The sequence below is a fragment of the Cetorhinus maximus genome, chromosome 16 (genome assembly GCF_964194155.1).
Source record: "Cetorhinus maximus chromosome 16, sCetMax3.hap1.1, whole genome shotgun sequence".
NCBI classification, from domain to species: domain Eukaryota; kingdom Metazoa; phylum Chordata; class Chondrichthyes; order Lamniformes; family Cetorhinidae; genus Cetorhinus; species Cetorhinus maximus.
Genome location: NC_135894.1, coordinates 98,690,486 through 98,705,744, shown reverse-complemented (window position 1 = coordinate 98,705,744; position 15,259 = coordinate 98,690,486). Strand labels below are relative to the sequence as shown.

The window sequence follows — 15,259 nt, the reverse complement described above, 5'->3', positions numbered from 1 at the left end:
GGGGGTCTGGAACTACGAGGCATGGTTTAAAGATGGGGGTTTTTCCTATTTGGGGCTGAGATGCGGGGGGGGAGTTTCTTCTCTCGGAGGGTCGTCGGTGTTTGGAATTCTCTTTTCTGGAGGGCGGTGGTGGCTGGGTCGTTGAATGTGTTCGGGGCTGAGTTAGACGGAGGGAACCAGGGGTCGTTGGGGGGGGCCGGGCGGGGAGGTGGAGTTAGGGCCGCGGTTGGATCGGACATGGTCTTAAGTGGCGGAGCGGGCTTGATGGGCCGGGGGGCCTACTTTGCTCCTATTTCGTTTGATCTTATGATGTGAGCTCAACCTCAAATTCATGTAACACAAAATCTCTTCTAAAGGTAAGTCTGGAGATACATTGTACCACAGGCGTCTCTATTAGCCTAACGTGTAAAACACCATAGGCAACTTCGACTGTAGCCTGCATCTTGCTCTGAATCCTTCTCATTTGGTAGATTTATGCTCCCCTGGTGACTACTTTTAATGGTAGAAGAATGTTGGAGGGGGCATTTATCTTTTCCGACATTAAAAAAGACACAGCACTAAGTTATACAGTAAACAGGAAACATAACCTCCCACTTGTACCCATTTTAAACCCAGCTTCACTGTCCATAGAACCATAGGAAAGTTATGGCACAGGAGGAGGCCATTTGGCCCATCTTGTCCATGCCAGCCCAAGGACACCCAGGTGCCCTTTCTAATCCCACCTTCCTGCACCCGGCCCATAGCCCTGCAGCTTACAGCACTTAAGGTGCAGATCCAGGTACTTGTTAAAAGAGTTTAGAGTTTCTGCCTCTACCACCAACTTGGGCAGCAAATTCCAGGCACCCACTACCCTCTGCGTAAAAAAGTTCTTCCTCATGTCCCCCCTACACCTTCTGCCACTTATTTTGAATCTGTCCCCTGGTTCTAGAATTCTCCACCAAGGGAAACAATTTTATCCTGTCCACTCTATCTATTCCCCTCATCATTTTGTACACCTCAATCAGGTCACCTCTCAGCCTTCTTTGTTCGAAGGAAAATAACCCCAACCTATCCAATCTCTCCTCATAGCTACACTTTTCTAACCTTGGCAACATTCTTGTAAACCTCCTCTGCACTCTCTCCAGAGCTATTACGTCCTTCCTGTAATGTGGTGACCAGAACTGCACACAATACTCCAGTTGTGGCCTCACAAGTGTTTTATACAATTCCAACATTATATCCTTGCTTTTATATTCTATACCTCTGCCAATGTAGGAGAGCATTCCATATGCCTTCTTTACAACCTTGTCTACTTGAACTGCTGCCTTCAGGGACCTGTGCACTTGTACACCAAGATCTCTCACTTCATCTACCCCTCTTAGTATATTCCCATTTATTGTGTAATCCCTGTAACTCTTTGACCTCCCTTAATGTATGACCTCACATTTCTCTATGTTATAATCCACCTGCCACTTTACCGCCCACTCCACCAACCCATCTATATCGTTTTGGAGATTATGGCTATCCTCTACACTATCCACTACTCGGCCAATCTTTGTGTCATCTGCAAATTTCCCAATCATGGCCCCCACGTTCACGTCCAAATCGTTAATATATAATACAAACAGCAAGGTCCCAACACCGAGCCCTGTGGAACACAACTTGAGACAACTTTCCATTCGCAAGGGCATCCATCAATCATTACCCTTTGTTTCCTGTTACAAAGCCAACCTTTTATCCAGTTTGCCACATTACCCTGAATCCCATGGGCTTTTACTTTCCTGACCAATCTGTCATGTGGGACCTTGTTAAATGCCTTGCTAAAATCCATGTACACAACATCCACTGCACTAACTTCATCAACCCCTCTTGTCACTTCCTCAAAGAATTCAATCAAATTTGTGAGGCAAGACCTTCCTTTAACAAATCCATGCTAACCATCCCTGACCAGTCCATGCCTTTCCACATGACAGTTAATCCTATCTCTCAGGATTGATTCTACTAATTTGCTCACCACCGATGTAAGACTAACTGGCCTATAATTGTTTGGCATTTCCTTTGATCCCTTTTTAAACAATGGAACTACGTTTGCATTTCTCCAGTCCTCCGGTACCTCCCTTGTATATAGTGAAGATTGGAAAATCGTCCTCAGAGCATCTGCTATCTCCTCCCTGACTTCCTTCAGCAGCCTCGGAAACAATCCATCTGGCCCTGGTACCTGGGAAGGAAATCCGCCATTCTTACCTGGTCTGGCCTACATGTGACTCCAGACCCACAGCAATGTGGTTGACTCTTAAATGCCCTCTGAAATGGTCTAGCGTGCCACTCACTTGTATCAAACCACTCACCATAATCTTCTCAAGGGCAACTAGGGATGGGCAATAAATGCTGACCCAGCCAGAGAAGCCCACATGCTGTGAATGCATAAAAAAAACATCCACCCTGTCAAGACCCGTCAGGATCTTAAAGGTTTCAATTAAGTCGCGTCTTACTCTTCTAAATTCCAGTGGATACAAGCCTAACCTGTCCAGCCTTTCCTTATAAGACAACCCACCTATTCCTGGACCTGAAAAATTTATTAATTTTGCTTCCAATTTCCACCCCTCCATCATTTTCACATGGTCCATCTCTGACACTTCCCTTCCTTTCCTTGACCTCTCTGTCTCAATTTCTGGTGATAGACTGTCCACCAATATTCATTACAAGCCTACTGACTCCCACAGCTACCTCAACTACAGCTCCTCACACCCCGCTTCATGTAAGGACTCCATCCCATTCTCTCAGTTCCTTCGCCTCCGTCGCATCTGTTCTGATGATGCTACTTTCAAAAACAGTTCCTCTGACATGTCTTCCTTCTTCCTTAACCGAGGTTTTCCACCCATGGTGGTTGACAGGGCCCTCAACCGTGTCCGGCCCATCTCCCGTGCATCCGCCCTCACACCTTCCTCTCCCTCCCAGAACCATGTTAGGGTCCCCCTTGTCCTCACTTACCACCCCACCAGCCTCCGCATTCAAAGAATCATCCTCCGCCATTTCCGCCAACTCCAGCATGATGCCACCACCAAACACATCTTCCCTTCATCCCCCCGGCGGCATTCCGCAGGGATCGTTCCCTCCGGGACACCCTGGTCCACTCCTCCATCACCCCCTACTCCTCAACCCCCACCTATGGCATCTCCCTATGCCCACGCAGAAGATGCAACACCTGCCCCTTCACTTCCTCCCTCCTCACCGTCCAAGGGCCCAAACACTCCTTTCAAGTGAAGCAGCATTTCACTTGCACTTTCCTCAATTTAGTCTACTGCATTCGTTGCTCCCAATGCGGTTTCCTCTACATTGGAGAGGCCAAACGCAGACTGGGTGACTGCTTTGCAGAATATCTTTGGTCTGTCCACAAGCATGATCCAGACCTCCCTGTCGCTTGCCATTTCAACACTCCACCCTGCTCTCATGCCCACATGTCCGTCCATGGCCTGCTGCATTGTTCCAGTGAAGCTCAACGCAAACTGGATGAACAGCACCTCATCTTCCGACTAGGCACTTTACAGCCTTCCGGACTGAATATTGAGTTCAACAATTTTAGATCATGAACTCTCTCCTCCATCCCCACCCCCTTTCCGATCCTCCTTTTCTTTCCCCAATAATTTATATAGATTTTTCTTTTCCCACCTATTTCTATTATTTTAAAATGTATTTCCATCCATTGTTTTATCTCTACCTTTTAGCCTATTTCGATCCCTTCCCTTCACCCCATCCCCACTAGGGCTATCTGTACCTTGCTTGTCCTGCTTTCTACCCTTAATGTCACCTATTATCACATTCCTTAGATAATATCACCAGCTTCAACACCTCTTTGTCCTTTTGTCTATGACATTTTTTGGTTATCTCTACCTATCACTCCCTCTATCCAGCTCTACCTGTCCCACCCCTCCCCCCTCTCATTAAACCAGTTTATATTTCACTTCTTTTCTATTTTTACTTAGTTCTGTTGAAGAGTCATACGGACTGGAAACGTTAACTGTGTTCCTCTCCGCAGATGCTGCCAGACCTGCTGAGTTTTTCCAGGTATTTTTATTTTTGTTTTGGATTTCCAGCATCCGCAGTTTTTTGCTTTTATATTCCTGGTACTAGTCTAGTAAAACTTCTCCGAACTGCTTCTTACGCATTTACATCTTTCTTTAAATAAGGAGACCAGTACTGTATACAATATCCAGATGTGGTCTCATATACGCCCTGTACAACTGAAGCATAACCTCCCTACTTTTGTAATCAATTCCCTTCATAATAAACGATAACATTCTATTAGCTTTCCTAATTACCTGCTGTACCTGCATACTAACCTCTTGTGATTCATGCACTAGGACACCCAGGTCCCTATGAATCTCAGAGCTCTGTAATCTCTCACCATTTAGATGATCTGCTCCTTTTTTATTCTTCCTGCCAAAATGAATGATTTCACATTTTCCCACATTATACTCCACTTGCCAGATTTTTGCCCACTCACTTAACCTGTCTATGTCACCTTGTAGCCTCCTTACGTCCCCCTCACAATTTACTTTCCCGTCTATCTTTGTGTCGTCAGCAAATTTAGCAACCGTCCCTTCGGTCCCTTCATCCAAGTCATTTATATAAATTGTAAAAAGTTGAGGCCGCAGCACTGATCCCAGTGGAATAGAATGTGGAGGGGCATGAATCATATGTTGTGTTCACAGGATGTATTCTGATTACATACATTGAAAATTAATCAGGTAAACAATTTTTCTTTCTGGGTTGGCTTGAAGCCAGTGTGTCTGGTGAACTGAATTCCTGCTGAGTTACATTAGTTCAAGGTACTTTTTTTTTTAAAAACAAGTACAAAAGCAATTATTTCACAGCTTAACCTCCCAACCAGCAAACTAGCTAATTTGAAAACAATTTAAGGAAGGAAGACCTACATTTTTATAGCACCTTTCATGAACTCAGGACAGGACCATGTTTTTTACAACCAATCAAGTACACTTTGAATCACTGTTGTAATGTGGAAAACGTGGTAAGCTCCCACAAACAGCACTGGGATAAATGATAAGATAATTTGTTTTAGTAATGTTGGGGGGATAAATATTGGCCAGGACACAATGGAGAACTCTCCTGCTCTTCTTTGAAATTTTGCCATCAATATCTTTTACATCCACCCGAGAGGTCAGATGGAGACCTCTGTTTAACGTTCCAATCAAAAGGTGGCATCTCTGACAATGTAGCACTTCCACAGTACTGAACTGCAGTGCCTTCCTAGATTTTGCATTCAAGCCTCTAGGGCAGGCCTGGGACCCACAGACTTTTGACTCAGAGGTTACCAACTAAGCTAAGTCTGACAATATCTCCTCTTAACAATCACCACTCCCTATAACACAGTTTCCCATTTATCTCGACTTTCTGCAAGGGTCCATGACCAAGGGCAGTGCTGTATTAATGCACTTTGGTGCTATAACCCAAGCTCTTGCCGCTGAGTCAGAAGGTTGTGGGTTTGAGTCCTACTCCAGATACTGGAGTGTCTGGCACAGCTGGTGCCAGTACTGAGGGACAGCTGCACTGTCAGAAGCCCTATCTTCACAGAAGACATTAAACCCAGGCCATGGCTACTCTTTCAGGTGGACCAAAACGATCCAATGGCATTATTTTAAAGAGGAGCAGGGCAGTTCTTTCCAGTGTCTTAGCCAATATTCATCCCTCAACCAAAACCTAAAAGCAGATGATCTGGCCAATATCACGTTATTGCTTGTGGGAACTTGCTGTGTATAAATGCCATGCCACCTTTCCAACATTGCAGCAGTGATTATGCTTCAGAAACACGGTACTTCTATTTGTTATAACATGATTTGGGACATCCTGAAGTCATAAAAGACACTGTATAAATGCACGTATTCTTTTTGTAAGCCCAGTGACTGATGGTTGGGAAATTAATCGGCAAGAGAGCTGAGGCCGACACTGACCTTACCTACAAACCTTCGAGCAAGGGTCAGTGGACAGGAACTGGGCAGGACTTTAACCCTCATCACGTAATCAACCGCACCCCCCACAACCAACTGCAGTGTCTCCAATGTGATCACAGATAAGACCAAATTATCTACAGCAGATCAGTGAGTGAACCTTGATTTTAGCTCTTATGGTTCAGTTTACAAACTGACTAATACAGTTACTTGTCAGTCACTAGGGAAAACTCTCGTTGCAATTTAATTGATCATGAGTAGGTCTCCTATGCCCGTGCTTCATAAAGGTAGAACTTTGGTCTCTAGTGTGCTTTTCACGATCTCAAGACCTCCCAAAGCAGTTCACAGCCAATGAAGCACTTTTTGAACAAATAGGAGTACGAGCCACAGTCAAGATTTCCTACTCAGCTACACCTTCCCTTGGAATCTAGTCACTGTCGTAATGCAGGAAACACAGCTGTCAGTTTGTGTACAGCAAGCTTCCACAATCAGTAATGTGAGAAATGACCAATCTGTTTTAGTGATAATGTTTGATATTGATCAAATTGAATGAGGCAGGTCACAAACTTAAACTCAAGGCTGTTATCTTTTAGGAATCTCAGAACAGGAGGAGGCCATTCAGCCCCACAAGCATGTTCCATATATTTAATGAGATCAGGCTGATCTGTATCTCAATTCCATCCATCTGCCTTGGCTTCATATCTTTTTCTGCCTTTGTCAGTGTGTTGTTTGATATTCTCCCCTGCATCCTCTCCATGTGTGAACAAATGTTGTCCTCTGGAATGTTGCCCAATTATGAGCTTGATACCGTGACCACTGGCGGGACTATTCAACTACATGGTATGTGCCACACAGCTTAGTCGAGGAATAATATACCACAGGAGGTCATTCGGTCCATCGTGCCTGTCAGCTCTTTGGAAGAGCCATCCAATTAATCCCACATCCCTGCTCTTTCCCAATGGCCTAGTTCCCTTCAAATTTTGAACTTCCACCACCCTTTCAGGCAGTGCACTCCAGATCAACTCGCTGCTTAAGGAAATGTTAACCCATGCCACCTCTGGCTCTTTTGCCAACAGCCTTAAATCTATGCCCACCCATATCACAGACCTCCTTTCGTCCCCTCTTTTCCTGCCTCTGTACTTGCTTAAATCCTGTTACACCTGTGACTTCTTCCCGTTCTGACGGAAGGTGATCACTCGAAACGTCAACTTTGTTTCTCTTTCCACAGGTGCCTCCCGACCTGCTGAGTATTTGCAGCATTTTTTTTTGTTTTTGATTCAGATTTACAGCAGCCGCAGTCATTTTGCTTTTATATCTGATTGCCGGAGGAAGCAGCTAGTTTCTCCTGATTTACTCAATCAGACTGACTCAATGATTTTCAACACCCCTAACACATGCGATTTCCACATCTCTTAACCTTCCCTACTTTAAGGAGAACAATCTCGGCCTCTCCAGTCTCTCCGCACAACTGAAGCCTCTCACAACTGGTGCCGTTCTAGTAAATCTCTGCACACAGTGCCTCGCCACCCTTCCTAAAGCGTGGTGTCAAGTATTGAACACACCAGCTGAGGCCTAAAGCAGTGTCTTACAAAGATTTCGTAGAACCTCCTCGCTTGTGTGCTTTATTCCTTCATTGATAGAGGCAACAATCCTATCTTTTTTTTTAAACAAAGCCTTCTCAACTTGTCCCTTCATCTTCAGAGATTTGTGCACATACACCCCCACTTTCTTTGAACATGCACACCCTTCAGAACTGTACCATTGCTGGCAACTGACACCCAAACCCCACTCACGCACCAGCACATAAACAGCTTTCTTTAATCCAGATGGTTCAATAGATTAACCTGACAGCACATGCTTTTGAGGATTTTTTAAAAAAAATATGAAAACAGAGTTAAGCTTCACCAAGCCTGTTGCAAGCCAGTGCAAAACAACAGTGAACTTTCTCAGTTAGCAGTGAGTTTTGTTGAGGATTAACTGGGGAGAGAAGCTGGGTGTTCCTAAATAATTCCAAAACCTGCAGCAGAATAAAAATGAGTAAAATTACCTTCAAGCAAAACCAGATTGAGAGGGGGAACGTTGCAAAAATAAAGATGAATGAGAAGATGATGAGAATCCAACCAAAACATCCAAACCCTGCAGAGAAAGGCAGATTGTTAAAATGAGACACATTGCAATCAGCAATGGGAGAGGAAAAGGGAGGGAGGGAGGGGGAGAGAGAAAGAGAAAGAGAGAGCGAGAGAGAGACGCAGACACGCCTGTTGTTGCATTTATTATTTGTATTCTCGTTACCTCTGGGGCTGTGCTCTGCTTTTGAGGCCTCCTCGACTCTCGCTGCACCAAGTTTCCTTTCGCTCAATTCCATGTTGAAGTTCCCTCCTGATGCTGCCCGCTTGAGACTCAAATCCTGGTAACGCCCTGAAACACACCAGCAGCAGTCAATATACTATTTAACACACACTGGGCTGGACGAAGGCAAGGCACAGCTAGGCATGCCTCTGCCTTCAATAGGTTTGTGAGGGTTGCCAAGGCACTGAGCAATTGGAGCATAATATGGGTTACATGAACTTTCGTGTGCTCAGTGCCAAGAGCTTCTTAAATGGGCCTCTGCCCTCTGTTTAAATACAAGATCAGCCAGAAAGAAGGGGTGGGGGGGGGCGCGGAGTAATTGGGTCAGATTGGGGTGGGATAGCTTGGTCGGTTCAGGTCGTGTGGGTAGTCAGGTCAGGAGGGTGTGGGGGGGGGGGGGGGGGAGGGGGTAGTTGGGTGGGTTGGGTAATGCAGTTGGGATGGGGGTTATTTGGGTAGTGATGATGGGTTGGGGGATAGTCGGATTGGAGGGTAGTTGGGTTGTGGTGGGGGGTATAGTTGGGTTGGATCGGGTAGTGGGGTTGGGATGGGGGGTAATCGGGTTGGAGGGTTGTTGGGGCGGGGGATAGTTGAATCTGGTCAGGTTGTGTGCGCAGTCAGGTTGGGCTGGGGGGTAGTCAGGTCTGGGGGCGTAGTTGGGTCGGGGGTTATTTGGGTCTTGGGGGTAGTCGGGTCTTGAGGTGGGGTAGACAGATCTGGGGAGGTAGTTGGGTCAGACTAGTCAGTGTCAGTGTAGTCAGGTTGGGATGGGATAGTTGGGTTGGGTTGGGTCATGTGGGTAGTGAGGTTGGTTTGGGGGGTAATCGGGTTGGAGGATAGTCAGGTTGGGGGATAGTTAGGTTAGCTGGGCCATTGGGTTGGATCAGGGGATAGTCATATGGGGGGGCTGGCTGGGGGAGGGTTGTAATCGGGTCGTGAGTAGTTGCGTTCACAGGATTGTCGGGGGTTGGGTAGCCAGTTCGGGTCTGGGGGTGTTAGTCGGGTGGGGAGGGATAGTTGGGTCGAGTTGGGGGAGTAGTAGGTGTCAGGGCTGTAGTTGGTTTAGGTTGGGGGTAGTCAGTTTGGGAGGGTAGTCGGGTCAGGTCGGCAGGGTGATTGTGGGCTGGTTTGGTGGGGTGATGGGGGCTGCATCAGTTGTGGTACTTAGTTCAGTTACACTGGTGAGTCACTAGTTAGGTCAGAAATTAACCAGCGTAACATTTCCAGGGGAAGTAGCCAGCTAAGTTCCACGTGACTGGCCCAAGTTTCTGAGACAGGAATCAGTGTCGGAGATTTTTGCGGAATGCGCAATGCAGATCAGCCCATCGGAAGTTTAAGCTTCCCGGGCAATTTCAGCGCATGTCCACACGCCGGGGCTTTCACAGGTTCCCGAAGCACGACACAGGCTTAAGTCCAGATTTCACTGCTCCTGACATCAGAAGATTCAGGCCAGAATTTCACAGTCAGCCTGGAAATTCTCAACGGACGCTCAATAACCCTCTGTGAATCTCGTGTCTAACGTGGCTGTTTTCAGTGCCTTGCAAATGTCTACTGCCATTATGTCAATATAATTACACTCACAAGGTGAAAAGGAGTGGAGTGGGAGCAGGTTCGTGTGGAGCATAAATAGTGGTTACATACGAATTAGGAGGAGTAGGCCACTCGGCATCGAGCCTGCTCCGCCATTCAATAAGATCATGGCTGATCTGATTGTAACCTCAACCCCACATTCCTGCCTACCCCCGATAACCTTTCAGTCCCTCGTTAATCAAGAATCTATCCAGCTCTGCCTTAAAAATATTCAAAGGCTCTGTTTCCACCACCTTTTGAGAAAGAGAGTGTGGCAAAATGTAAATTCTGTGTAATCTATGCAAATGTTGAGCCCTGGTGGTATGTTCAAAACTGTCAGAAATCTTGACACCACTTTAAATTTACATTACATGGAGATTGACTGCACAGGGAGAATAGTGGTGTGGGACAATTTAAGGATCAGTTGGATAAATATTTGAGAGAGAGAGAGAGTGTTACTTTGGGCTATTGGTGTATCAGATATCATGTCCTTCTGCACTTTCCTGTGTTGTTACTGAAGCTGAAAGAGGCGGAGAATTCTTTGGGGCGGGGTTGGCCTCTGTGGCGCAACGGATAGCGTGTTGGATTTCTAGCTGCTGTTGTATAAGAGATTCAAAGGTTGTAGGTTCGAGTCCCACCAGAGTCGATAAAAATAGCGCCAGTCAGTAACAAGGGAGGTGTCAGCTGTGGCTCAGTTCATAGCACCCTCGCCTTTGAGTCAGAAGGTTGTGGGTTCATGTCCCACTCCCGGAAAGAAAAAAGAACTGACACTTCTCTGGACGATGGTGTAATATTCAATCCAGTCAGTAACAAGCAGGTGATATTTGCAACCTCTCCAGGATTGTCCTGGAACTTCCAGGAATGAAAGACTAATCTCCAGCACAAAAACAGAATTACCTGGAAAAACTCAGCAGGTCTGGCAGCATCGGTGGAGAAGAAAACAGTTGACGTTTCGAGTCCTCATGACCCTTCGACTAAGCTCCAGTACGCTGCTGTGACCAAAACGCCCAGGGAGAGGAATCACGGGGAGCAGTTAAAAAATAAAAAAATTGGATCATTTCTTTTCCATTTTCTGTGATCCCTTACAGAAGTAAAAATAAAAATGGATGGAAAGGTCGGCAGGATTGATGAAAGGAGATCACATGACAAAATTCCCAGGGATATTTCCAACCAGAGGTGGCAACTCAAGTTGTATCTGCCATTTGAATATAGTTTTAAATGATTGTACTTCCCAGGTTTAAAGCAGCATCTCGAACCACATAAAGCTAAAAGGTCCTCACTCTTTTACAATATGGTTCAACTTAGCTGTGCCATTGCAGAAAATAAATGGCACTTCACTCACTCTCTGAAATAATCTATTAAATAAATAACTGCAATTATTGTTCCGCATCCTTGAGTTTCCATTAGTTTTGCCGTGTGCAGTATTTAACATTTAATCTCAGGCATCTTCCATTCTTCTCCTCAGCCGGTCTAATTATCCTATCTGTTCGTCACTAACTGGACACGTTTCTTGGCGGGAGCAGAGTTAACAAAGTAAGGAAGGTGGGGTGGGGGGGGTACTATTCTAGAATAAAGTTGTCAGGGGAGGACAGCTCCTGAGGTAAATCTATCGCATGTGTTTCAACAACAACTTGCATTTATGTCACCCTTTTAGTGTAGAAAAAAAAACACCCCAGGTATTTTGCGGGAGTGTTATCGAGCAAAATTTGGCACTGAGACACAGGTGACATTCGATCAGGTGACCTCAAGCCTGGCCAAAGAGACAGATTTCAAGAAGGGTCTTAAAAGATGAAAGAGGGCAGAGAGGTTTAGGAACGTAGGGAATAGGACCAGAAAGCCATTCGACCCCTCAAGCCTGCTCCACCTTTAAACACGATCATGGCTGATCTTCCACCTCAAAAGCTACTTTCCCACACTATCCCCATATCTCTTGATATTTTTAATAATTAGAAATCTATCGATCTCTGTCTTGAACAAACTCGATGACTGAGACTCAGGGGGGGAATTTCAGAGCTGGAGGCTCAGAAAGCTGAGGGCATGGCCACCAGTGGTGGAGCGATGAAAATTGGGGATGCACAAGAGGCCAGAATTGGAGGGCAGTGATAGAAACACAGGACTTAGGAGCAGGAGTGGGCCATTCAGCCCTTCAAGCCTACTCTGCCATTCAATAAGGTCATGACTGACCTGATTGTGGTCTTTCCTATCTGCCTCCCCACCATAACCCTCGACTCTCTCGTCTATCCAAAATCTGCCTAACTCAGTCTGTCAACACAGAGTCCAATTTGTTGTACAAACAAATCAATACGAGCCTATGAATAATTGAGTGTGTGGTGGAGGCAGATTCAATTGTGCTTTTTAAAAAGCGAATTGAATAAGAACTTAAGAAAAAAATTGCAGGGCTATGAGGAGAAGGCAGCGGAGTGCGACTTCGTTCAATTGCTCTTGCAGAGAGACAGCAAAGGCTTGATGGGCCGAATGATCTCCTTCTATGCTGTAATTCAGCAAATTATCTGAGTAATTTCTGGAGATACACACAGGGCCAGTCAGCATCCGAAAAGGGATGTTAATACTGTCAGCAGTTCCCTGCGGTACCCACCAATGTTGGTGGGGAAATCTTCATGCCTTCCAATCCTCCCCAGACAGCGCACCCTGTTGTTGGGAGTAAATGCCTGCCAGTCCTCTCCAGATAACACGCCCTGTTGGGTTGGGGTAGTCCTCCATCTTGCTCAGCTTACCCAAATAGTAGTGTCAGCTGACAAAAAGGCATCCACTGCCTGGGCCAAATTCTGGCAATGTTCAAGCTGATGCCAGAATTTAGCCCATGCTGCTTGTGAGGATGATGTGAAACAAGTCACACTGACCAGCCTGTGTTTGTTTTGTAATATTGATGTTGCTCTCATGTAGCCCAGGCCGAATGAGGTGGCATACCTTTCAGCACACCTTCTCTGTTCTCACATGCTTTTCCACACCAATGTTGAGAGGCAGCACAAGCCATTGAATAATGGGCACAGAAAAAGGCCAATCAGCCCATCATGCCTGTGCTTATCTGAATAGTACCCCTGGTGCTGGGAGGGCCTCACTGCTAGATTACTGGGTATTTGCTGATGGCAGAATCTAACTGGCCAGAAATGAAACAGCTAATCACTGAAAATCAGTCAAAAATTGAGAACAATGGAAATCCTTAGAAAGTTCCTCAGCAATTAAAAGGGCGGGTCAATGTGTGGGACACAAGGCCAGCAAAACATACAACAACAAAGGCTTCAAGTCAACAAAAGTCACAGTGTGCAGGGCGGTTGTCATCACCACACTCCTGTCCTGCTGTGACACTGTGTATCAGCCACACAAAAACAGCACTCGTGAAATTCCACCAACGATGCCTCTGCCGCATTCAATGGGAGGACCAATGAACAAATGCTAGTGTCCTTCCTGGAGCAGCTCCACAAGCATTCAGGCAAAACTCCTCCAAAATCAACTTTGATGGACTGGACACGGTGTCCAGATGGACGAAAAGCATCTTCCCCCAACAGGAAGATTTTTGGAGAGACCAAACGCAGACTGGGTGACTGCTTTGTGGAACACCTTCAGTCTGCCCGCAAGCATGACCCAGACCTCCCTGTCGCTTGCCATTTTAACACACCACCCTGCTCTCATGCCCGTCCTTGGCCTGCTGCAATGTTCCAGTGAAGCTCAATGCTAACTGGAGGAACAGCACCTCATCTTCCGACTAGGTACTTTACAGCCTTCCGGACTTAACATTGAGTTCAACAACTTCAGATCATGAACTCTCTCCTCCATCCCCACCCCCTTTCCGATCCCCCTTTTTCCAATAATGTATATTTTTAAAATATATTTTTCTTTTCCCACCTATTTTTAAATCTATCGTTTTATCTCCACCTTTTAGCCCATTTCGATTCCTTCCCCCCCACCCCACCAGGGCCATCTGCCACTTATTTGTCCTGCTTTCTAACCTTAATGTCACCATTAGCACATTCCTTAGGTAATATCACCACCGTCAACACCCCTTTGTCCTTTTGTCTACGACATCTTTGGCAATCTCTTCTTTGCCTCCACCTATCATTGGCCCTCTATCCAGCTCTACCTGTCCCACCCTCCCTTAAACCAGCTTATATTTCACCTCTTCCTTAGTTCTGTTGAAGAGTCATACGGACTCGAAACATTAACTGTGTTCCTCTCCACAGATGCTGTCAGACCTGCTGAGTTTTTCCAGCTATTTTTGTTTTTGTTCCCCTAACAGGTCCTGTTTTCTCAACTCTCAAAAGGCCAATGGTCCGGGGGGAGGGGGAGAAGAAAATGCTACAAAGATACTCTGAAGCTCTCCTTGAAGCGTGGCAGCATTGACATTAATGACTGGGAGGAGCTTGCTGCCAATCGTTCCAAAATGGTGGCAACTTCTCCAACAAGCTGCACCACGCTTTGTGCCCAAACACATTAATGATGATAAAAGCAATTAATGATGAAGCAGGGCAGCAGCAGAGAAGGAACGATAAAGAGGCAAATCCTGCACCCCACATCCCATCACTTTGTGGGAGGCCCTGCCCCATGTACCCAAGGATCTACAGGTCAAGAATTGATCTGTTCAGTCACATGAAGGTCCATGGCAAATACGGCCGACTCTGGGTTGATGTCATTCTCCAATTGAGGGACAGCTGACAAACTCATCCCACAACAGCACCCCCTGCTGGCCTGGAGGACCTCAGCACCAGCTTCACCCACTAACAGGCCGGAAAGGCCACTCAGCCCATCGAGTGCATGCCGGCTCTCTGTCAAACCAATCCAATCAATCCCAATTCTATCCCCATAACCTTACAAGTTGTTTTTTTCCCCCTCAAATTCCTTTTGGGCTCATTCATCGTCTCTGCCTCTGCCAGCCAAGGATGCGAGTTCCAGGTCATTATCACTCACTGTGTAAGAAAGTTCTTCCTCACATTTTCCCCTGCAACTTTTCTCCCAAACCTTAAATCTGAGTCCCTGTCCCCACTCCCCCACTCTTGTGCCCATCACCCATGTTTAAAGGTCCTCCGCCGCACAGTGCCCCCTGCGGGCTGGGAGGACCTAACGCACCGGCTTCACCGCCACAATACCGACCGCCTGTCGGCTGGGAGGCCTTCAACACCGGCCTCCACTGTAAGCAATTGGCAGAGTGCTCCGCCTACCCCTCTTGGTGCCGGTCAGGAGTGCCTCACCCCGCTAACGGTGCGCTGAGTCGTCCGGCTCCAGATCCCCCTGCCAATCTGGCGGACTCCACCCCGCTAACGGTGCGCTGAGTCCTCCCACTACAGCACCGCCTGCTGGTCAGGAGGTTCTTAATCTCGCTAACGGTACGCTGAGACCTCCCACTACAACACCCCCTGCTGGCCATGAGGTTCTTCATCTTG

General features: G+C 46.6%; 1 protein-coding gene across 2 annotated transcripts in view; it reads right to left on the bottom strand.

Annotated features, from left to right (window-relative positions):
* LOC144691845 (stomatin-like) overlaps positions 1-15,184 on the bottom strand; it is a 35,409-nt gene extending 20,225 nt beyond the window's left edge. The window contains exons 1-3 of one of the 2 annotated variants that reach the window (XM_078560398.1): positions 15,038-15,184; positions 8,238-8,363; positions 7,993-8,081 (exon numbers count right to left, since the gene is read on the bottom strand). In XM_078560398.1, the coding sequence (XP_078416524.1) occupies positions 7,993-8,081; positions 8,238-8,310 (162 nt within the window). In that variant the 5' untranslated portion in view covers positions 8,311-8,363; positions 15,038-15,184. Of the gene's footprint in view, positions 1-7,992; positions 8,082-8,237; positions 8,364-14,965 lie in introns of both variants that reach the window. The other variant, XM_078560399.1, reaches the window with a different exon arrangement.
* Between the last annotated feature and the right edge of the window lie 75 nt (positions 15,185-15,259).